Source organism: Ranitomeya variabilis, chromosome 2, assembly GCF_051348905.1.
Source record: "Ranitomeya variabilis isolate aRanVar5 chromosome 2, aRanVar5.hap1, whole genome shotgun sequence".
Classification (NCBI taxonomy): Eukaryota; Metazoa; Chordata; class Amphibia; order Anura; family Dendrobatidae; genus Ranitomeya; species Ranitomeya variabilis.
In genome coordinates, this window is record NC_135233.1 from 593,717,477 (window position 1) to 593,742,508 (window position 25,032).

The following is a 25,032-nucleotide window of genomic DNA, read 5'->3' on the forward strand; positions in this document are numbered from 1 at the left end:
AAATAATACATTAATACAAAAAGGAGGGGAGAGGAGGGGTGTGCAGCTGCAGATTCTCTCTGTATCTGCCAGACTGCACAGGGAGATTAGGGGATATATCTGAAAAAATATATATAAATCTGTGCAGCTCTACAACATGCTTCCTGCGGATTAATAACGGGACAGGTTCCCTTTTAAGACCGTAGGTCTGAGACATAACCCAATAACACCTTATTACACCTAGTTTTGCTTTATGCTTCTGCTGTAAACCGGCCATCATCACAATGCACTTGCAACAAAAATTTAGAGCACTTTAATTTTTTTTAATACTGCAACATTGTACAAAACAGAAAATAAAAAATAATGGCTGGACTAAAACAAGGAATAAATAAAAAGCCAGATAAATAAATTACGTTTTACCAAAATGACATATCACTATATTCTCTGTACGCTTAGAAGATGCTGAAGCCAAAAAGGTCGACCCTTGGTCCGCGATAGCACCTCCGAGAGAAAGTAGCTGGTCCCCCAAAAATGGTCCGATCCGGGGAATGAGTTAGGTCACCCGTCATGGATAGTCGGCGGCTGTGATTGGCTCAGAGATTAGCAGCGCAAAGGTCAGAAAAATAGCTGCCTCCGTAATGTGTTCGCAAGAGGAGACAGTGTGTGCCCGAGAGAGACGACGTTCTAATGTCAAGCGGCAAGGATCTTCCCGCGATTCTCTTCATAGTGCTGGATCATCTCCTCCATGTTCTTATCTGCATCGATCACCTAAAAAATAAGAAAAAGGAAAATGACACCAGTACAGAGAACGTGAACCAGAGTACAAGAGGAGGAGGAGGTGAGCTGTGACATCGCCTATTGTGAATGGTGGACCCTGTGTTATCTACTGTATATAGAGGTGTTATCAGTCATTGTACAGGAGGAGAAGGTGAATTGTGATATCACCTATTGTGAATGGTGGATCCTGTGTTATCTACTGTATATAGGTGTGATATCAGTCATTGTACAGGAGGAGGTGAGCTGTGACATCACCTATTGTGAATGGTGGATCCTGTGTTATCTACTGTATATAGGTGTGATATCAGTCATTATACAGGAGGAGGTGAGCTGTGACATCACCTATTGTGAATGGTGGATCCTGTGTTATCTACTGCATATACGCACGTATGTTTCTGACCCGACTGCGAGTTCCGGAACAAACGCTATCCTAATGAGTTTTGAACTGAATATAATTGTACCGAACCCTTAGCTGTGACAAGTACTAGGTTTAAGCCGACTTTCAGCCATCTGAATATGAGCCTGATTTTTCACATTCATTGACAACAACTGGAGCTTTTGCAAATATGAAGGAATCAAAAGGCAACGTAAACTGCAGAACTTCACTACATAATTAGTTTAGATGTCCTAACTTTTTAAAGGTTTGATCCCGGGGGGGGGGGTCAATATCTCTGCTTGCTTTACTTCTGCTGGAACCTTCATTCGGAGCGTAATAAGCAGAAACACTTACGAGAACCGGCGCCGGCACTGGGAACGAGCTCCGTTCAATCAGCCACTCTTCATAGAGGCCGTGGATGGCGCTCAGGTACTCCTGCAAGAGAAAGGCACGCCCGGGCCGGGACTTGTACTCACATCCATGTTTAATAAGAAGCATTGAGCACATGGGTCCCCGCGGAGGGGCACAACCTGATTCCCGGCCGACTTCTCCCGATTCATGTGCTGACTAAACTGACAGCCCTGCTGGGGACTTTTCTAGATTCCCAAGGATGACGGTCCAGAGGTCCCACAACCCCGAGATGTGTCGTATCACCGGGAAATTCCAAGTGTTTGAATCCCTTTGATCTTGACAGTGACGATCAAAGGGTTAAATGACCAGGATCAGAGCCGTCCCCCGATCCTGGACGCTGGATAAAAAGCCAAGCTTGCAATATAAGCTCCACACTGGGGTCGCCTTCATAGCTGCCGTAAAAAGTTGTGCTTGTGGCTATTAAGGGGTTAAATGGACCTTAAAAGGGGTTGTCCATGTAAAGGATAGTTGATAACTTATTGATAATTCGGGTCCGACCCCTCAGGCCTGCATCAGTCGGCAGCGCACATGCCCGAGCGCCGCTCCATTCATTCTCTAAGAAACTGCCAAGCGCTGGGCTATTCACAAGAGCCACATAGAGAATGAATGGAGCAGCGGTCAGGCATAAAAGTGCCACATTCTGCTGATCAGTGAGGGTCCAAGCAGTCGGACCCCCACTGTTCAATAAGTTGTCGCTTATCCTCTGAAAAGATGATTACTGTACAGCCCCTTTAAGCAATGTGCATGCAATTAGGATAAGGCTCTTACCAGTGGGATCACCCGCTCTTCCTCTCTGCACCTCATCTTTAGTCTCTGATAGCACGTTTCAGGGGACGTGCGCAGATAAACTGTGAAAAACAAGTTCACATGACGGCATTATTATGCCAAATAGGTGCTGGATTATCAGATATTCCAAATTATCCACTTGTAAGAATAGGAAAAACAAAACAGTATTTCTATTCCTAATTAATTCTCTAAGTTCATATTTTTCTTTTTTGGGAAAAGGTGTTCCAAAGTGGCCGCCATGACACTTTACTTACCTATCAGATCAACAGAGAGGTCAATATTCTTTGTGATCCAATTAAACCACTCGGTTAACACCACGTAATCCACTTCAGGCATCTTCCCACTGCAAAACAGAGGTGGACGGAGGCGTAAAGGAGGCGTAACAGGTCAGGACCTAATCCATTATTGCTTTTATGCCAGTAATTTGGACAATAAAAAAGTCTGATAAATCGGGGATTAAACTCTTATGTAAAAAAAATACAAAACCTAAGATAAAAACAAAGTAAATTAATTAAAAAAAATCAATAGTGCATGAAAATAAGAGGATTTAGTTAATTTTGATTTAAAAAAAAAAAAGTAAAAGCCCTCTCACCACGTCAAGGTGACCCTATTCGGGATGATCCTAACCTCAGGATTAAAACCTTACCATGTATCTAATAACGTAAATGTGAAGAAGGGCCGAGCAGGACCAAAACAGCCGTGCCCCCCGCATACTTTTAAAAAAGTTACCAAACTGTTCTAAAACTTTACACCAGTTTAGTAACTTTTTAAAAAGTTGTAATATAACCCTATTGACTAGATGTAAGGATGAGAAGAAAAATAAAAGTGCCAAATTTGTCAAAGCAGCTTGTTTTAACTATTCCGTATAGAGCGAATATGCTAAAGGCGGACTACCCCTTTAAGAAAGAGTTGTTTGGGGTTTTTTTTGTCTTCTTTTGAACCTACCTTTTATAAAGGTTTTCCACAAATATGTACTTTGCGCTATGGATGGACCTCTCCATCATTTTCACCTGAAAGAGCTGCAAAGGATGACACAGGTAAGAGTCGGGGTGAGGGCGCACAGGTGGGGTTCCCCATTACTAAGCTAATCGCACACTTCCAAGGGTTAATTAAAACTGGACCTTACAGCAGGAGTGACCCCATAACATTGGGAAAATCAAAAATAACCATGTTTGCCCTAGGGAGTGCAATACAGCAGTATTAGGGAAGGTCCTACAGACCCCAAAAAAGAAGTGGTGGTGCTGTTATAAATGAGTGATAATATATACCACAAAATTAAAGGGGGTTTCCTATAATCAATCACTTAACCACAGGAACGGCAATGTGTATCAGATCGTAAGGGGTCCGGCCGCTCGGATATCCACGGATCACGAAAACGGGAAACTATTGAGATGATCGGTGAATGTCCCATTGGTGAGACCCCCTCGTAGTGTAACGAGACCTATTTTCTTATGCTTCTGGCAACTGAGGGGATCTCTTCGGTCCTAGGATACCGGTGGCCTTACCGAGGGCTTGGTGTGGACATCCAGCATTGTGAGCTGCACGTAGGTCTGCAGCGTTAACCCCCATCTCGTCGGATCCGTGTACATGAGACCCTGAAGAAAGTATAAAGAATAAGAACACGGCGGTAATATAACCGCCACAGGGTATACGGCGGCGGTAATATAGCTAGCACAGGGTAAACAATGGCTGTAATATAACCGGCACATGGCACACAATGGTGGTAATATAACCGGCACAGGGTACACGACGGCGGTAATATAACTGGCACAGGGCACACAACGGTGGTAATATAACCGGCACAGGGCACACGACGGTGGTAATATAACCGGCACAGGGTACTATAACCGGCACAGGGTACACGACGGCGGTAATATAACCGGCACAGGGTACACGACGGCGGTAATATAACCGGCACAGGGTACACGACGGCAGTAATATAACCGGCACAGGGTACACGACGGCGGTAATATAACCGGCACAGGGTACACGACGGCGGTAATATAACCGGCACAGGGTACACGACGGCGGTAATATAACCGGCACAGGGTACACGACGGCAGTAATATAACCGGCACAGGGTACACGACGGCAGTAATATAACCGGCACAGGGTACACGACGGCGGTAATATAACCGGCACAGGGTACACGACGGCGGTAATATAACCGGCACAGGGTACACGATGGCGGTAATATAACCGGCAGAGGTATAGGAATATGAGATTGTTCGATAACTCACCAGTGGATTGTGGCCTTGGACATTTCTCCATTTTGCAACAGGTTCCGTCATAACCTGAAAAATAAATCAATATATTAAAAAACAATCGCTAAGCAGAACGACTGAGATTCTCAACGGTACAAAAGATGTCTTCTCCATCACATCCTTCTGGGGAGGAGGACAGGGATTCTGTACCCTATCTGCACCCTGAGTCGTGGGGAAATGGAGGTGGGAAATGGGCAGCAAATGGCAACGTCAACAATTTACATGCTGCTCACAGTGATTGATATCAGCGTCTAAACGCTTGATCATCCGTGATCGGAGTTAGCTCACGCCGCTGCTGTCAGGAGGCAGATGCTGGATGTACAACACACCCTTATGGAGACATACCTTTACATCAGGGCGGATGAAGGGGTTAATAAACCCACCCTATAGTACACCAATATATAGGGTGATTACCTCCAGGTTGGCAGTATTGGAGAAATATTCCAGACAGCTGGTTTTTCCACTCGCTATGTTTCCCTCCACACAGATCTGAAAAGGAAGGATTGAAAGGAGACGGACTTGTCTTTAAATTATGCAATCGTGCTGCGGCATATATACGTATAATATACAATGAGCGACACTTACCGTGCTTTTACCTTTGTTTTTCAAACCATTAACTAGAAAGAAAGAAAAAAAAATTAGGATCAAGTTAATATCTAATTACAAGAGACTTTTATTTTTATTTGTATTTATTTAGTATTTAATTGTTATTTATTTTTTATTTATCAACTTTGATGTGGTCGTGAAGCAGTTGAGAAGAACTCAGAAAAAGATCTAAAAACTCTCCCAAATAAGAGAGCTTACTGACGGACCCTCAGTTAACTCATTCTGCAGCCAACAATATACACAGAGGCTACACAAGGCGAAGGGTCCAACATTTTTAATGAAGCTCAATAGAGAAAATCATTTTGAGCACAAAATATATGCATTTAACCCCTTTACGACCTTGGATAGCTATCCAAGCTAGTCTCCCACGCTTTGATGCGGGTTCGGGCCCTGAGCCCGCATCTTTCCCAACACTTGACAGCTGTCACGTGCCTCTGTAACAGCCGCGGGTGGAGGGGCGCCATTATACATATGCGGTACAATGAAATCATTGTTATTAAAGGGTTAATGTAACCTACAGCGAGCAGGTCGGCCTCCTGTGACAGGATGTTCAGCTCCTGACCACAAGGAGAGACTAACTGTGGCTGTGGGGGAGGCGGTACATGCAGATATAAAAGGGGCACATGACACGGAAACAGACAACCCCTTTAAATAGTTATTTTCCGTATGCTTATTCAGACTTTGTTTTGTTGCATCCTTTTAAAGGGGAAGTTGGGTGACAACCAATATGTCGACATAACATCATCCACAGAGGTTGTCACCCAAATCTTCATATTGTGCAGTGATAGGTCTGTGACAGTGTACCAATGTATACATCTAAGATATATAGAACAAACTAGATACCAATGTGAACATCTATAGATATATAAATCTATAACTATATATATATACCAAAGCAACCAATCAGAATTCTGCTTTCATTTTCCGAAAAGCCTTAGAAAAATGAGAGAAACTGGTTGCTACGGCCAACTGCAGCAAAGCCCATAGCAACCAATGAGTCTTCTGCTTTCATTTTCCAAAAGGTTTTCAATAATGAGAGCTGGAATCTGATTGGTTTCTATTGGATAACTGCATAAAGGCCAATAGTAACCAATGAGCCTCCTGCATTTATTTTCAAAAAGGCTTTTGATAAATGTGACCTGGAACCTGATTGGTTGCGATAGGCAACTACAGCGCTATTTCTTGCAACCAATCAGATTCCAGTTCTCATTTAACAAACGTTTTTTGGAAAACGATAGCAGCATTGGTTGTTATGGGTAATCACGGCGGCTTTACCAGACGCCATTCCCACTCGTTCTCCTCAGCGGTCAGGACATGCTGGGAGTTGTAGTCCGAGCACAGCCCGTATGTGTACAATGCGTGTAGCCGGGATTTACCTTGTCCGTCGCTGTGTAGTAACCGGCTCATGATGGAGCTGCTACCGACTGGCGGACAACGTATCACGGTGAGCAGCCTGCAGCACGCCCGCGCCGCTGCAGAGAGTGACATGCCCGGCGAGGAGGCCTACACATGGCTGCACACATCCGGCTTCTCCATAGAGCTCGTCACAGCCGGCGGGGAGGAGACGTGACAGCCCGGCCCAGAGTCACTGCCGGTGCATGGTGTGAGGGAGACGGGAGGACGCCATGTGCAATGTGTGTGAGGACCCAGCGTGTACACGGGGAGCAGTGATGTGTGACCCCGCTCCGTCCACCTCTATGGGAGCAGTAATGTGTGACCCCACTCCGTCCACCTCTATGGGAGCAGTAATGTGTGACCCCGCTCCGTCCACCTCTATGGGAGCAGTAATGTGTGACCCCGCTCCGTCCACCTCTATGGGAGCAGTAATGTGTGACCCCGCTCCGTCCACCTCTATGGGAGCAGTAATGTGTGACCCCGCTCCGTCCACCTCTATGGGAGCAGTAATGTGTGACCCCGCTCCGTCCACCTCTATGGGAGCAGTAATGTGTGACCCCGCTCCGTCCACCTCTATGGGAGCAGTAATGTGTGACCCCGCTCGTCCACCTCTATGGGAGCAGTAATGTGTGACCCGCTCCGTCCATCTCTATGGGAGCAGTAATGTGTGACCCGCTCCGTCCACCTCTTTGGGAGCAGTAATGCGTGACCCCGCTCCATCCACCTCTATGGGAGCAGTAATGTGTGACCCCGCTCCATCCACCTCTATGGGAACAGTAATGCGTGACCCCGCTCCGTCCACCTCTATGGGAGCAGTAATGTGTGACCCCGCTCCGTCCACCTCTATGGGATCAGTGTAATGTGTAACCTTGTTCTGTCCACTTCTATGGGAGCAGTGTAATGTGTGACCCCGCTTCGTCCACACCTATGGGAGCTGTGGTGTAATGTGTAATCCCGCTCTGTCCACTTCTATGTGAGCTGTGGTGTAATATGTGACCTCGCTCCGTCAACTTCTGTGGAAGCAGTGGTGTAAAGTGTGACCCCCGTTCCATCTACTTCTATGGGAGCACACACAAGTATGCATGCAGCTTTACATAGCAACGATACAGAATGGTCTGACAGCCAGAACCAGAGCCCCTTCTTCTTCTTCACATGTAATTCATAGTTCCGCCACTAGATGTCTCAATAACCAAAAGAATAGTAATCCAGATAACGGTTCTTATTACCAGGCCTGGACACAGTCTCCCTCTACAGGTTCAGGAATGATTCTCATAGTCTCTGCAATCTCCTGCACTAAGGCCTGTTGTGCTGCCAGTTGGTGCACCCTTATCAGCATGAAGTGTCCCATAAAGCAGGGACCTGTGATTAACACTTTAGGAACCGTTCAATGGCATCATTGCTCCTCTAGCTGATCTAGATGTGCCCATCCATTACCCATCCTGTAATAATATATAACCCAAAACCCTTCTCAAGAAAGCTCCTGCTAGAAGACTCTACAAACCCCCCGGAGATGAATATTTCGGGCACTTCCTCGCCCTCTCTGTCTGTTCCTCTTTTCTTAATGTCAGCGAAATGAAGAGCGGCTGCAAAATGCTGAGGCCACGAAAACGTCAAGGAACCAGAAGTTTTGGGCAATTCTAGAAAATAGGACGTACGGATATTAACCCGCCCTGCGGATACTGTCAGCATGCCGGCTCGGGCTGGCTGATGGTTTGGGCCTGCAAGTGTCTGCTGCTCAGTTCTGTTCCATCTCATGAGCAGGAAAACTGATCCGGGACCCCGAGCCGTCCGGTTGTGTTAGCCGCGTCGGATTCCGCTGGCGTTTTTCGGGAATGTCGGCGACTTAGTATAAACTTCCCATTCATTTTAATGGTGGCGCTGCTTTATGGCTTGTTATTATACGGACTGGTCCTGCCGGGGTTAAAATCGGACCGATGTGGTTCAGATGTTTCTGTGCAAAAGAAATCGCCCCCAGCAGTGCTTTATTTCCTTTTTTTCATTTTTCAGATGTGGGCGCACAAAATGAATAGAATGTGATACGGACACATCAGAAGCCGCCCTCGGTTTTCTCCGTCTGATGTTCCGACAATGTAGAAATCCAGGTGAAAATTCCCTTTATTTTCCGTCTGGACTTCACATATTATTTTCCTCCCATGGAAAAGTAATCATCTCATGAATTCTTCAAGCTTTTGTGTTTGGGGAAAAAATCATCCCTGGATGGATGGAAAGCAAAATAATAAAGTGTCACCGAACACCAAATATGTATTTATTTCTTGCCATCAAAACTCCCAGTGACTGATCACAAGCAGAGGGTCCAGTCCTGCAATGCTGTCTGGTACCGGGGCAGGGTGTCCCCCAGCTTTCCCAGACTCCTGCATGGCCGCTGTAGGGCCCCTGTGTGATCTCTGCTCTGCAGCCTGGGGGGTGGGCACAGGATGTGGCTCCGGCAGTGCGGGGGTTAAGGCCGCTCACTTTCACACATGCACTTTTTTTCTTTTGCACATTTCCGCATTGTCAGTTTCCGCTCCCCCCTCTCCCCTTCCCAAAAAGACAAAACTCCTGCCCCGCACACAGCATGGACGACCCGGAGTGTGCAGAGCCCCCCGCAGCCAGAGCCGCCCGGAGCCCCCTCATCCCCGGCAGGGAGTTCCTGGCCTCACGGAAGGGACAGCTGCTGCTGGGGGAGTGGGTGAGTGCAGGACCCCCCTCATCATCATCCATCATCATAATCACCCCCATCATCATCACCCATCATCATAATCACCCCCATCATCATCATCCAACATCATCCCCCTTATCATCATCAACCCCCCTCATCATCATCACCATTCTCATCACCATCATTCCCCATCATCATCATCCACCCTCAGCATTACCCCTCATCATTATGATCATCATTCCCCATCATCATCATTCCTATCACCATCATTCCCATCATCATTATTCCCCATCATCATCCTCATTCCCCATCATCATCCACCCTCATCATCATCATCATCATCCCCCTCATTATAATTATCACCCCTCATCATCATCACCCCATCATCATCACCCCCCATCATTATCATCACCCCTCATTATCATCATCCCCTCATCATCATCATCATCCCTCTCATCATCATCATCATTCCCCCTCATCACCATCCCCCTTGTTATCATCATCACCCCTCATCACATCATGATCCTGCCAACTCTGCGCACTGCCACCTACCCCTGTTGCCCAGTGCAGGCTGCTGCAGTTATGGATGATGATGGGTGATGAAGCTTCCATAGACCCAAGCTGCATTACTTTATGTGTATTTTTCCCACAGTCTCCTACTAATGTGTTACTTATTGCTGCCCATGATCCCTATTGCACCTTGCGGACCCCTGAATGGAGCAGGATTGTTCTCACTGTACAGGGGACACTGGTACAGGGTCCGCGTGGGTTCAGGGGGAGGTTTTGTGATGTTTTGATCCACTTGCTTCAAACAACTTTTTTTTTTTCTGCTCCTAAAGCAAAAAAAACCCCTCAGTGTGAACCTGTCCTAATTGGGAATTGAGAGCAATTTTGTGAATAACTATGCAGGAAAATAAGCAGCTCCTGCTTCATGAAAAAACCCTCTCTTCAGAACCGCCATATCGAGAAACATTGCTCCATGGGACATCCAATAGTAACACAGACGGCATATGTACACAAAATACGCTCATCAGCCTCATTTACACGGCCATTTCTCACATTTGTGTTCTATGTTTTTCCTGCTTGTCTTTTTTGTTTGTTTTTTTTCGCTGTCCGATTGTCCTCCCAAAAATGGGGACTCATCCTGTATATTGGAGGCTATGTGGGGGCTCATGCTGTATATTGGAGGCTATGTGGGGGGCTCATGCTGTATATTGGAGGCTATGTGGGGGGCTCATGCTGTATATTGGAGGCTATGTGGGGGGCTCATGCTGTATATTGGAGGCTATGTGGGGGGCTCATGCTGTATATTGGAGGCTATGTGGGGGGCTCATGCTGTATATTGGAGGCTATGTGGGGGGCTCATGCTGTATATTGGAGGCTATGTGGGGGGCTCATGCTGTATATTGGAGGCTATGTGGGGGCTCATGCTGTATATAGGAGGCTATGTGGGGGGCTCATGCTGTATATTGGAGGCTATGTGGGGGGCTCATGCTGTATATTGGAGGCTATGTGGGGGCTCATGCTGTATATAGGAGGCTATGTGGGGGCTAATGCTGTATATTGGAGGCTATGTGGGGGTTCATGCTGTATATAGGAGGCTATGTGGAGGCTCATGCTGTATATTGGAGGCTATGTGGGGGGCTCATGCTGTATATTGGAGGCTATGTGGGGGGCTCATACTGTATATTGGAGGCTATGTGGGGGCTCATGCTGTATATAGGAGGCTATGTGGGGGCTTACACTGTATATAGGAGGCTATGTGGGGCTTACACTGTATATAGGAAGCTATCTGGGGGCTCACAATGTATATAGGAGGCTATATGGGGGCTCATGCTGTATGTAGGAGGCTATGTGGGGGCTCATACTGTATATTGGAGGCTATGTGGGGGCTCATGCTGTATATAGGAGGCTATGTGGGGGCTTACACTATATAGGAGGCTATGTGGGGGCTCACACTGTATATTGGAGGCTATGTGGGGGCTCATGCTGTATATTGGAGGCTATGAGGGGGGCTCATCCTGTATATTGGAGGCTATGTGGGGGTTCATACTGCATATAGAAGGCTATGTGGGGGCTCATGCTGTTTATTGGAGGCTATGTGGGGGCTCATGCTGTATATAGGAGGCTATGTGGGGGCTTACACTGTATATAGGAGGCTATCTGGGTGCTCATGCTGTATATAGGAGGCTATGTGGGGGACTCATGCTGTATATTGGATGCTATGTGGGGGGCTCATGCTGTATATAGGAAGCTATGTGGGGGGCTCATGCTGTATATAGGAGGCTATGTGGGGGACTCATGCTGTATATTGGAGGCTATGTGGGGGGCTCATACTGTATATTGGAGGCTATGTGGGGGCTCATGCTGTATATAGGAGGCTATTTGGGGGCCCATACTGTATATTGGAGGCTATGTGGGGGCTCATGCTGTATTTTGGAGGCTATGTGGGGGCTCATACTGTATATAGGAGGCTATGTGGGGGCTCATGCTGTATATAGGGGGCTATGTGGGGGCTCATGCTGTATATAGGAGGCTATGTGGGGGCTCATGCTGTATATAGGAGGCTATGTGGGGGCTCATGCTATATATAGGGGCATATTATAATTAATAGGTTAATATTGATATTAAGCAGAATTAATTTCAGCCTATTGGTTCGGCCTCCTCAGCAGTGGCAGTCTCTCATGTGGCCTCTTGGGTAAATTAATTGCCCACCGCTGGTCTAATGGATAGCAGCAGCTGAGAAATGTTGTTTGTTTGTTTTTCTTGTTGCATATTAGAAAAATTGACACACGAACTAAAACATGGATGAAAATCGAGTCCAGCACTTTGATAACACATGGTCTGTATTTTTTCTTCATATCCAAAAATAAAAATACTGGATGTGTGAATGAAGTGTCCTAGTGTGTATTGCCATCTGCCTGAGCTGTGTGTCCTGATCACCCTGCAGCCAGTGTCCAGTGCTGTCTGCACCTTGTCACCTCTACGCCCGAGTTCACAGTGTGACCCCACATCTTGTATAGACATGTTATAGGGGCGGTGCGGGAATACTCATCATACCCCCGCATAATTCTCGCCAGGCAGCGGACCGTTGCTCTGACAATTGTACCATCCAGTGTGCATATAAATATTGGATTGTACAGAACAGTGTGCCCGCACCACCCCTTTAAGATCAGACACAAGGGTATGCCCGCACTACCCCTTTAAGATCAGACAGGAGTATGCCCACACTACCCCTTTAAGAACAGACAGAAGGGTATGTCTGCACTACCTCTTTATGATCAGACTAAAGAGTATGCCCCATACCCCTTTAAGATCAGATAGAAGAGTATGCCTGCACAACCCCTTTAAGATCAGACAGAAGAGCCCTCTAAGAAACATGCATAGTTGTGCTGTGCAGCTATTGTGATTCTGGAGAACTGTTCTGAGTGTCTTGCAGTTGCTGTAGGAAGCTCCAGTGATGTCTCCTGTCTTCTCTCTGATCTGTAATCTTCCTTTGTCTCTGCTGCTGTTGCTGAACCTCTTGATCATCCTCGCAGCCACTTAATGCAATCATCATGTGTCCCCAGGAGCTGACTCCTTCCAGATGGAGAATGCATCTTCTCTAGAAGGCCCGAGGGGCATTAGCTAACGAATGGCCGCTCCCTGTTACAGGGTCAGGGAGCCATTTCTGCAATATCTGTTGCTTGTTATTCACCAGCCTATCCGCTTCTGGGAAAGCTGGGTGACCTCAGTGCTGACAGCAGAATGTCCTGCCCCAGCCAGCTGTGGATGAGGTTATGGTGCATGTGCTGGGTGGGTCGCTCTGATCGTCTCCTTCCATCGCCAGCTGTGGGTCTCGTGCTGCGCAGATGATTTCATGTCTACGCCATCGAGCCCAGGAGCGGTGGTCTTGTAGAATCCGAGGTCACACATCATGCTCTGCCGCCCATTATTATTTCCGCTCTTCTTATTGTCCTTAAACCACACATGTATACAATATTTTTTTTGGGTGGCAATGATCCCTCGTGGACAATTTTCAATCTTGGGTAGTGTGATAGTGAGATATGTGGGTGGTCAATCACATCATCTGTGCCCACCCAAAGTGGTGACCTACGCTGCCCAGGCATCCCCGTGAAAAATAAATGACTCTCTCTTCTGGTGACTTGTGCCTTTTGGGTGTAATTTTAGGTCCCAAAAAAATGTAATTTGCTTTTCAAGTGATGAGTTGATTTCTAGGGGTCACAATTGGTCCTCTCCATACTTCTCTCCCCATAAGTAGTCCTCCACAAGATCTTCTCTGCTCTTGGTTTCTCCATCAAGATTTCTCCCATGCTTCCCCCAACTTCTGGAACTCCCTACCCCAACATGAGACTCTCCCATGATCCAGACTTTCAAAAGCAACCTGACCCCCTCTTCTAAAAAGCCTACACCCATCACAGCCCTCGTCAGCAGCGCCCTCTCGCCTTCTGTGCCGGTTTGAGGCTCTCTAAGCTCAAGTCTATTGCTTCTTCTGCTTTTATCACACATTTTTGGTACATGTTTAACCTCCTTCTGTTCCATTTCCTTCGCAGGTGGTGTCATTGGTCACATTCATTTGTTACGTGGCATCGACGGCCGTGGCTCTCATGAGCGTTCCTCTTATAGAATTCCTCTGGGCTCTCTTCACATTCTTTGCTTATTCCACTAAACTAAATAAACAGCTGAAAGGGATTTTCTGGCCACTGCTGGTAAGTGCTCTGACATCTGGGGCTTTCCATATTGCAGCTTTGTTTTCGCATCCACTTCTGGTTAACATTAGTGCAACTGAGAGTAGAAGATGTTGCATTTTGTTTTTTTCTTCAGGCGATGGCAAGAGGTATGAAATAGTAAAATAGTTGCACGTGATGTTGTCATTGTGCAAGGCTCACAAATATATTGCCTTTAAAGGTGAATGCTGTAAGGACATGATACTGTGTGGGGGGGAATGTACTGTAAGGACATCATACTGTGTGTGAGGGGGGGGAATGTACTGTGAGGACATCATACTGTGTGTGGGGGGGGGATGTACTGTGAGGACATGATACTGTGTGTGGGGGGGAATGTACTGTAAGGACATCATACTGTGTGTGTGGGGGGGGAATGTACTGTGAGGACATCATACTGTGTGTGGGGGGGAATGTACTGTAAGGACATCATACTGTGTGTGGGGGGGATGTACTGCAAGGACATCATACTGTGTGTGGGGGGGAATGTACTGTGTGGACATCATACTGTGTGTGGGGGAATGTACTGTGGGGACATCATACTGTGTGTGGGGGAATGTACTGTAAGGACATCATACTGTGTGTGGGGGAATGTACTGTAAGGACATCATACTGTGTGTTGGAGAATGTACTGTGAGGACATTATAATGTGTGTGGGGGAATGTATTGTGGGGACATCATACTGTGTGTGGAGAATGTACTGTGGGGACATCATACTGTGTGTGGAGAATAGAGAATAACATGCACCAAGTATGGACCCAGCCAGTGGAAAGAATAGCAGAGAACTATTTTTGATATATATATATTTTATTTAATGGTAAGAGTAGAAGTACAATATAAAAACAGTATTAAAAAATTGAAATCTTATGTATATATATATATGTATACTTCTTTTATATATATATATTTTCTCGGGCACATATCAAAAAAATGTAGTTTTCTCAACTTTGTATGTTGCATGTGATCCCTACTTTATCTATTTATATTCATGATAGGGATATCCAGTATATATATATATACAAACCAGCCCTATGCAATGATATATCGTATTATACACAAAATATGTATATATAAAACTACATTTTTTTGATATGTGCCCGAGAAAATATATATATATATAAAAGAAGTATACATATATATATATACATAAGATTTCAATTTTTTAATACTGTTTTTATATTGTACTTCTACTCTTACCATTAAATAAAATATATATATATCAAAAATAGTTCTCTGCTATTCTTTCCACTGGCTGGGTCCATACTTGGTGCATGTTATTCTCTATATCGTTAGTGGGTTCACTATATTTTTCTACACAGGTGGTGACCAGTCTTTATTTAATTTATTTATTATTATTATTTTTATTTTTATATTCGATGAGATATCAGGTTATACATTAGTTCATTATATAGACTGTTTTTTCCTCTCCTGTGTTGATTCTGTGTGTGGAGAATGTAGTGTGGGACATCATACTGTGTGTGGGTGAATGTACTGTGGGACATCATTCTGTGTGTGGGGAATGTACTGTGGGGACATCATACTGTGTGTGGGTGAATGTACTGTGGGACATCATTCTGTGTGGGGAATGTACTGTGGGGACATCATACTGTGTGTGAGGGACATTTACCGTGGGGACATCGTACTGTGTGTGGGGGAATGTACTGTGGGGACATCGTACTGTGTGTGGGGGTATGTATTGTGGGGAAGTCATACTGTGTGTGGGGGAATGTACTGTGGGGACATCATACTGTGTGTGGGGGAATGTACTGTGGAGACATCGTACTGTGTGTGGGGAAATGTACTGTGGGGACATCATACTGTGTGGGGGAATGTACTGTGGAGACATCGTATTGTGTGTGGGGGAATGTACTGTGGGGACATTATACTGTGTGGGGAGAATGTACTGTGGGACATCATACTGTGTGTGGGGGAGTGTACTGTGGGGACATCATACTGTGTGGGAGAATGTACTGTGGAGACATCGTATTGTGTGTGGGGGAATGTACTGTGGGGACATTATACTGTGTGGGGGAATGTACTGTGGGGACATTATACTGTGTGTGGGGAATGTACTGTGGGGACATCATACTGTGTGGGGAGAATGTACTGTGGGACATCATACTGTGTGTGGGGGAGTGTACTGTGGGGACATCATACTGTGTGTGGGGAATGTACTGTGGGGACATCATACTGTGTGGGGGGAAATGTACTGCGGGGACATCATACTGTGTGGAGGGGGAATCTACTGTGGGGACATCATACTGTGTGTGGGGAATGTACTGTGGGGACATCATACTGTGTGGTAGGAATGTACTGTGGGGACATCATACTGTGTGTGGTAGGAATGTACTGTGGGGACATCATACTGTGTGTGGGGGAATGTACTGTGGGGACATCATACTGTGTGTGGGGGAATGTACTGTGAGGACATCATACTGTGTGTGTGGGAATATAGTGTGGAGACATCATACTGTGTGTGGAGAATGTACTGTGGGACATCATACTGTGTGTGGGGGAATGTACTGTGGGGACATCATGCTGTGTGTGGGAGAATGTACTGAGGGGATATCATAATGTGTGTGGGGGAATGTACTGTGGGGACATCATACTGTGTGTGGAGAATGTATTGTGGGACATCATACTGTGTGTGGGGGGAATTACTGTGGGGACATCATACTGTGTGTGGGGGAATGTACTGTGGGGACATCATACTGTGTGAGAGAATGTACTGTGGGGACATCATACTGTCTGTGGGGAATGTACTGTGGGGATATCATACTGTGTGTGGAGAATGTACTGTGGGACATCATACTGTGTGGGGGAATGTACTGTGGGGACATCATAATGTGTGTGGGGGAATGTATTGTGGGGACCTCATACTGTGTGTGGAGAATGTACTGTGGGACATCATACTGTGTGTGGGGGAATGTACTGTGGGGAATATAGTGTGGGGACATCATACTGTGTGTGGAGAATGTACTGTGGGACATCATACTGTGTGTGGGGGAATGTACTGTGGGGACATCATGCTGTGTGTGGGAGAATGTACTGAGGGGATATCATAATGTGTGTGGGGGAATGTACTGTTGGGACATCATACTGTGTGGGGGGAATGTACTGTGGGGACATCATACTGTGTGAGAGAATGTACTGTGGGGACATCATACTGTGTGTGGAGAATGTACTGTGGAACATCATACTGTGTGGAGCAATGTACTGTGGGGATATCATAATGTGTGTGTGGGGGAATGTATTGTGGGGACATCATACTGTGTGTGGGGAATATACTGTGGGGACATCATACTGTGTGTGGAGAATGTACTGTGGGACATCATACTGTGTGTGGAGAATGTACTGTGGGACATCATACTGTGTGTGGGGGAATGTACTGTGGGGACATCATACTGTGTGTGGGGGAATGTACTGTGGGGACATCAAACTGTGTGGGGGAATGTACTGTGGGGACATCATACTGTGTGTGGGTGAATGTACTGTGGGGACATCAAACTGTGTGGGGGAATGTACTGTGGGGACATCATACTGTGTGTGGGTGAATGTACTGTGGGGACATCATACTGTGTGTGGGTGAATGTACTGTGGGACATCATACTGTGTGTGGGGAATGTACTGTGGGGACATCATGCTGTGTGTGGAGAATGTACTGTGGGACATCATACTGTGTGGGGGAATGTACTGTTGGGACATCATACTGTGTGTGGGGGAATGTACTGTTGGGACATCATACTGTGTGTGGGGGAATGTACTGTTGGGACATCATACTGTGTGTGGGGGGAATTACTGTGGGGACATCATACTGTGTGTGGGGGAATGTACTGTGGGGGCATCATACTGTGTGTGGGGGAAAGTATTGTGGGACATCATACTGTGTGGGGGGGAATGTACTGTGGGGACATCATACTGTGTGTGGGGGAAAGTACTGTGGGACATCATACTGTGTGTGGGGGAATGTACTGTGGGGACATCGTACTGTGTGTGGGGAATTTACTGTGGGGACATCATACTGTGTGGGGGGAAATGTACTGCGGGGACATCATACTGTGTGGAGGGGGAAATGTACTCTGGGGACATCATACTGTGTGGGGGGAGTGTACTGTGGGGACATCATACTGTGTGTGGGGAATGTACTGTGGGGACATCATACTGTGTGGGGGGAAATGTACTGCGGGGACATCATACTGTGTGGAGGGGGAATCTACTGTGGGGACATCATACTGTGTGTGGTAGGAATGTACTGTGGGGACATCATCCTGTGTGTGGGGAATGTACTGTGGGGACATCATAATGTGTGTGGGGGAATGTACTGTTAGGACATCATACTGTGTGTGGGGAATGTACTGTTGGGACATCATACTGTGTGTGGGGAATGTACTGTGGGGACATCATACTGTGTGTGGGGGAATGTACTGTGGGGACATCATACTGTGTGTGGGGGAATGTACTGTGGGGACATAATACTGTGTGTGGGGGGAGTGTACTGTGGGGACATCATACTGTGTGTGGAGAATGTACTGTGGGGACATCATACTGTGTGGGGGGAAATGTACTGCGGGGACATCATACTGTGTGGAGGGGGAAATGTACTCTGGGGACATCATACTGTGTGGGGGGAGTGTACTGTGGGGACATCATACTGTGTGTGGGGAATGTACTGTGGGGACATCATACTGTGTGGGGGGAAATGTACTGCGGGGACATCATACTGTGTGGAGGGGGAATCTACTGTGGGGACATCATACTGTGTGTGGTAGGAATGTACTGTGGGGACATCATCCTGTGTGTGGGGAATGTACTGTGGGGACATCATACTGTGTGTGGGGGAATGTACTGTGGAGACATCGTACTGTGTGTGGGGAAATGTACTGTGGGGACATCATACTGTGTGGGGGAATGTACTGTGGAGACATCGTATTGTGTGTGGGGGAATGTACTGTGGGGACATTATACTGTGTGTGGGGAATGTACTGTGGGGACATCATACTGTGTGGGGAGAATGTACTGTGGGACATCATACTGTGTGTGGGGGAATGTACTGTGGGGACATCATACTGTGTGTGGGTGAATGTACTGTGGGACATCATACTGTGTGTGGGGAATGTACTGTGGGGACATCATGCTGTGTGTGGAGAATGTACTGTGGGACATCATACTGTGTGTGGGGGAATGTACTGTTGGGACATCATACTGTGTGTGGAGGAATGTACTGTTGGGACATCATACTGTGTGTGGGGGAATGTACTGTTGGGACATCATACTGTGTGTGGGGGAATGTACTGTTGGGACATCATACTGTGTGTGGGGGAATGTACTGTGGGGACATCATACTGTGTGTGGGGGAAAGTACTGTAAGGACATCATACTGTGTGTGGGGGGAATTACTGTGGGGACATCATACTGTGTGTGGGGGAATGTATTGTGGGACATCATACTGTGTGGGGGGGAATGTACTGTGGGGACATCATACTGTGTGTGGGGGAAAGTACTGTGGGACATCATACTGTGTGTGGGGGAATGTACTGTGGGGACATCGTACTGTGTGTGGGGAATGTACTGTGGGGGCATCATACTGTGTGGGGAGAATGTATTGTGGGACATCATACTGTGTGTGGGGGAATGTACTGTGGGGACATCATACTGTGTGTGGGGAATTTACTGTGGGGACATCATATTGTATGGGGGAAATGTACTCTGGGGACATCATACTGTGTGGGGGGAGTGTACTGTGGGGACATCATACTGTGTGGGGAATGTACTGTGGGGACATCATACTGTGTGGGGGGAAATGTACTGCGGGGACATCATACTGTGTGGAGGGGGAAATGTACTCTGGGGACATCATACTGTGTGGGGGGAGTGTACTGTGGGGACATCATACTGTGTGTGGGGAATGTACTGTGGGGACATCATACTGTGTGGGGGGAAATGTACTGCGGGGACATCATACTGTGTGGAGGGGGAATCTACTGTGGGGACATCATACTGTGTGTGGTAGGAATGTACTGTGGGGACATCATCCTGTGTGGGGAATGTACTGTGGGGACATCATACTGTGTGTGGGGGAATGTACTGTTAGGACATCATACTGTGTGTGGGGAATGTACTGTTGGGACATCATACTGTGTGTGGGGAATGTACTGTGGGGACATCATACTGTATGTGGGGGAATGTACTGTGGGGACATCATACTGTGTGTGGGGGAATGTACTGTGGGGACATAATACTGTGTGTGGGGGGAGTGTACTGTGGGGACATCATACTGTGTGTGGGGAATGTACTGTGGGGACATCATACTGTGTGGGGGGAAATGTACTGCGGGGACATCATACTGTGTGGAGGGGGAAATGTACTCTGGGGACATCATACTGTGTGGGGGGAGTGTACTGTGGGGACATCATACTGTGTGTGGGGAATGTACTGTGGGGACATCATACTGTGTGGGGGGAAATGTACTGCAGGGACATCATACTGTGTGGAGGGGGAATCTACTGTGGGGACATCATACTGTGTGTGGTAGGAATGTACTGTGGGGACATCATCCTGTGTGTGGGGAATGTACTGTGGGGACATCATACTGTGTGGGGGATGTACTGAAAATGAGAGCAGAAAACCCCTTTAAGATCACCATGGGCCCATTTTGTTAGAATAAAATGATGTTCAACCCTGTTAAGAATTTCTATTCCGTCAGCAAGGAGATCATGGAAAATTTAAGGAACTAAAATTATACTAGAAATTTGCATTAATCACTATTTACTTAAAAAAAAAAAAAAAAAGTATACCATCCCATAAGGTTAGTGTTACACAGCAATTTTGGAGGTGGAAGTGGTGCTGCAGAGCGGCCATGTTTCCTGTGGACTCAAAGGAGTGAGAAAGAGGATGAAGATCATAGCAGTATGTATTCAGGAATCCTCCCCCAATAGATGATGTCAGAGAAGTCACCTTGTTTTCGGGACAGAAGTCTTCTCTATGTTGGACACTTATCTGGTGTATGGGATGCAATGAATCTGCTCCTGTGATTCCCTGACTCATGGGCCTGGATTGTCTTCACCGCTCCATCTTTGTGTATATAGAGGGTCCGGGTGGGGGGTATATAGAGATCCCTCCAGACTAAATATTACTGTTACCTTGTGACAGACCTCAGGCCGGTGATTTATGACTCCATTGAATGTTTGGATTACAGCGCATTATCCTACCCCGTGCCTCTGCTCACACGGTGCTGCAATGTAACCGCGCTCTCTGCTCCCTCCTAGGACTTCATCCGCTGCGTCTCTGCTGCCATCATATATTTTGTGATCTCACTAGTGGCCGTGTCAAAATATTCCTGTGCGACCTCAAAAGCTGCTGCGGTGAGTTCTCACTATTCTCTGGACCGTTTTTGGTTGCCGTTTGTGAAATGTGGGGGGTTTAGAGTTATCAAAACCAGTGGGGAGAAATGAGTGAAGGTGACCAAACCCACCAGTTCCATTGTAACACAGTGATATCTGGTCCGGCATGGGTTTTCTAACCCCAGACTGTTGAGTTAGGGTTGGGAGACCCGTGGTCTATATCATGGTCTGTACACAGATCGTGTTTTATGGAAATCAGAATTCCCAAAATTATTTCTCAAGGGGGTTCATTTGCTGGGACCCGTTGGTATCTAGAGGTCGAGCAAACACACCTCTGCTCCATTCATTGTCTATAGGACTGATGGAGAAATCTGAGGGCAGCACACAGCTTTTTCCAGGAGGTGGTGGGCACGACAAACCCCTAAGGGCTGTCCCACACGTCCAGATAATTCCGGTACCGGAATAAATCGGTACCGGAGTTATCCGTGTCCGTGTGCCTGGGAACTCACGTAGGCCATACGTGCGGCACACGTGTGCCGCCCGTATGGCGAGTGGGTACCACACGGAACGTGTGGTACCCACGCGTGTGGTACCCTGCATCGCGGATTCATATGTTCCCTGCAGCAGCGTTTGCTGCAGAGAAAATATGAATAATAGTGTTTAAAATAAAGATCTATGTGTCCGCCGCCCCCCCACCCCCTGTGCGCCCCCCTGCTGTCCTGAAAATACTTACCCGCCTCCCTCGCTGCTTCCTGGTCTGGCCGCGGCTTCTAGTGTATGCGGTCACGTGGGGCCGATCATTTACAGTCATGAATATGTGGCTCCACCTCCCATAGGGGCGGAGCCGACTATTCATGATTGTAAATGAGCGGCCCCACGTGACCGCATACAGTAGGAGGCGCGGGGCAGAGAGGAAGGAGTGACAGCCAACGTGGGAGCGGGTGAGTATTTTCAGAACAGCGGGGGGGCGCACAGGGGGTGGGGGGCGGCGGACACATAGATCTTTATTTTAAACACTATTATTCATATTTTCTCTGCAGCAAACGCTGCTGCAGGGAACATATGAATCGCGGCTTCAGCACCATGTGGGGGGGACAGCGCTTACTGTAGCGCTGTCTCCTGCACGCACACGGACCCCAGACGGAGAACGTCCGTGTGAGGTCCGTGTTTTACACGGACCCATTGACTCTATTGGGTCCGTGTAATACGTGCGCTCCCACGAACACTGACATGTCTCCGTGTTTGGCACACGGAGACACGGTCCGCAAAAAATCAATGACATCTGAACAGATGCATTGATTTTTATGGGTCTACGTGTGTCAGTGTCTCCGGTACCTGAGGAAACTGTCACCTCACGTACCGGAGCCACTGACGTGTGAAACCGGCCTAAAACAGCCCCATACTCCGGACTGATGGGGGACGTCCCATCAGTCAGGTCCCCAGAGATCTGTAACTTATGGATGATTTCTGTTTTCTGGTCCTCTTGCAGTGTCATGTTATATTCCACTTCTCCCATGTCCCAGGTGCTTGGATTCATTGCCACCATCGTCTACGCGTTTGACTTCTACATCATCTTTAATGACCTGATCGAATTCCTAAAGAAGGGAGATTCTGCAGATGACGAACCTCCGCGACAGAAGTCAGGTGACGGTACGTACCTTGTGGTGTGACGGCGAAGGTCCAGGCCAACTCCTCTGCACCCCCATAGTATTATCTGAAATCCAGGTATGGGTCTATCCTCACTGTTTCATGTACATATAGGAGACCTACTGTAGGTGAGGACTTCCTACATGTACCTCCGTACAGGCCTATGGTGGCATCATACCGTTTCGGTAACAGTATGGCTGCTAATCGGAAGAGGAGCCACTGAAGCCGGCAGGTAGGTAGAGGTCTGCAGGCCTGTGGTCCAGCGGCCATGGACTACTAATGTGGCCGCTGGACTACGGTCCTGTGAATCTTTTTGCTGAACTCTAGATCCTATGGTGATGTCGGTGCGTAAATGAGGAGCCAGAAAGTGTCCAGAAGTATGTGTATCATGTAATTAAGAAGAATACGAACAACACAGATATTTCTTGTGCAACCGCCATAATGATCTTTCCCCCGGAGATGGATTTTCTATGGCTTCTCACATATATGTAATTAGACACAGGATGTAAACGGCCGTCGGGGTCCGACCAGACAATGGGGATACGGTGCTGACATGGAGGCAGATTGCACAGAGCAAAACAGGAAGAATTCAATTATAAGATGAGGTCATGTCGGCGGTCATCGCAGCCCCCGTAGTAGGAGAGCGGTACCATTTATTAACCTGTACTGGCATATAAAGACAGAGGATAAATGGGAGAGGAAATGAAATCCGTGATCTCCAAACATAAAAGAGGATTTAATCCGTTTAAAATGGGTTATATGAAATTATCGAGTCCTTTATTTTGCAGTTCAGCAATGAATATTATATGTATTGAAAAAAAAATAATAATAATCACATTCAGCAAGCAGGCGCCGCTGCTGCAGCATGATAGCATCTACAATATGTATTAAATTCTTTTATTTGGTCATGTACATTTATTCTGAAAAAAAATAAATAAAAAATCTTAAGATGGCGCCAGCACAGTAGCATCTATTGGCAATCCGATACTGTCATGATCCAGGCCGGGCATTAGTATCTGACTCTGCGGTTACCCTGATTTGTCCTCCTGCTTTAGCTGACTTCGCTTGTGTCTGTTCCCTCCTCTCTCCCCGTCCTGATTTAGTGTTCATCTTAGTATTTGGATTCACCGGTCTTTGACTCGGCTTTGATTCTGACCTGACTTCGTCTCTTGCTTCTGGTACTTCGGCTTCTGACTGGTATTGACCCCCTGGCTCCCCTCTGACTCTGTATATTGTGTTTTCCCTTTGTACTGCGTTGCTCTCTAGGTTCTGACCCGGCTTGTTTGACTTCTCTGCTGCCACCTGGTGGTAGCCTCTCTGCAGGTCTGTTCTGGCCTACATGCTGTCCTCCGTCCACTCTATTGCCATCTAGTGGAGCTTGCAAAATCCTGCATAGCTGCAGCGTGACAGATGCATGCTACTGCGCAAGCGCCGCCGACACCTTCTTGCTAGAGGGATAAAAAAATGGTGTCCACCAAGATGGCGCCAGTGCAGTAGCATCTATTGGATCGCCGATAGATGCTCCTGCGCAGGCACGCCCAACGCCATTTTGAGAGATTTCTTTTCAGAATTAATGTATATAACTAAAAAGAGTCCCGCATTTTGCTGCATATTTTTATTTTCATAGAACATGAGGGAAACAAGACAAAAGCCAAAAAAAAGAGATGAGAAAGAAACCTACAATGACCACTAATCCAATGACTCTTGTGCTCCCTTCCAGATGAAGACACGGACTCGGACTCAGATTGATGATTTCCGGGAGATATTTTCCTTCCTGCCCCTGTGGATATTTCTGGTCAACACTGGACCCCACAGACGAGATTACTGTGAAGAGTGAAGGACTTTTCTTTGTTACTTTTTTTAATAGAGAAGTTGGATTAAAGGACTAAAGAAGAGGAGGCGTCACATTACACCGAATATAGACCGGTTATGCCTGCAAACCACAACTCCCAGCAACTTACAAGGTTTTTTTGGTGTAGTTTTTCCTGATTTTTGTATTTTAAAGGAGCCATAACTATTGATCTTTTTTTTAGAATTACTCAGAGTACAATTATATAAGACCAAGGAA

At 46.9% G+C, this 25,032-nt stretch overlaps 2 protein-coding genes across 3 annotated transcripts; one reads left to right on the top strand and one right to left on the bottom strand.

Annotated features, from left to right (window-relative positions):
- Nucleotides 1–276: 276 nt before the first annotated feature.
- Nucleotides 277–6,956, bottom strand: TK2 (thymidine kinase 2). Its single transcript, XM_077288396.1, has 10 exons — nucleotides 6,576–6,956; nucleotides 5,179–5,210; nucleotides 5,008–5,082; nucleotides 4,570–4,623; nucleotides 3,835–3,924; nucleotides 3,275–3,348; nucleotides 2,584–2,672; nucleotides 2,312–2,391; nucleotides 1,487–1,567; nucleotides 277–747 (listed from the first exon to the last, which is right to left on the bottom strand). Exons 1-10 carry the CDS (start codon nucleotides 6,685–6,687, stop codon nucleotides 670–672), a joined length of 765 nt encoding a protein of 254 aa, XP_077144511.1. The 5' UTR covers nucleotides 6,688–6,956; the 3' UTR covers nucleotides 277–669.
- Nucleotides 6,491–25,032, top strand: LOC143807148 (CKLF-like MARVEL transmembrane domain-containing protein 3). 2 transcript variants are annotated; one of them, XM_077288399.1, is made up of 5 exons: nucleotides 6,491–6,643; nucleotides 13,807–13,962; nucleotides 21,243–21,338; nucleotides 22,841–22,967; nucleotides 24,685–25,032. In XM_077288399.1, the coding sequence occupies exons 1-5, from the start codon at nucleotides 6,605–6,607 to the stop codon at nucleotides 24,711–24,713; spliced, it is 447 nt and encodes a 148-aa protein (XP_077144514.1). In that variant the 5' UTR covers nucleotides 6,491–6,604; the 3' UTR covers nucleotides 24,714–25,032. The 2 variants fall into 2 exon arrangements, with proteins under 2 accessions (XP_077144514.1, XP_077144513.1); XM_077288398.1 differs by lacking the exon at nucleotides 6,491–6,643 and adding an exon at nucleotides 9,116–9,283.

Bases quoted from the DNA above. Each gene is read 5' to 3' on its own strand.
- LOC143807148 (XM_077288398.1), top strand. From the start codon at position 9,170: ATGGACGACCCGGAGTGTGCAGAGCCCCCCGCAGCCAGAGCCGCCCGG. The intron at 9,284-13,806 runs GTGAGTGCAGGA...TTTCCTTCGCAG, and splicing joins AGCTGCTGCTGGGGGAGTGG to GTGGTGTCATTGGTCACATT. The intron at 13,963-21,242 runs GTAAGTGCTCTG...GCTCCCTCCTAG, and splicing joins GGATTTTCTGGCCACTGCTG to GACTTCATCCGCTGCGTCTC.
- TK2 (XM_077288396.1), bottom strand. From the start codon at position 6,687: ATGTCACTCTCTGCAGCGGCGCGGGCGTGCTGCAGGCTGCTCACCGTG. The intron at 4,624-5,007 runs GTAATCACCCTA...TTTATTTTTCAG, and splicing joins CCAATACTGCCAACCTGGAG to GTTATGACGGAACCTGTTGC. The intron at 3,349-3,834 runs GTAAGGCCACCG...CATCCTTTGCAG, and splicing joins ATGTCCACACCAAGCCCTCG to CTCTTTCAGGTGAAAATGAT.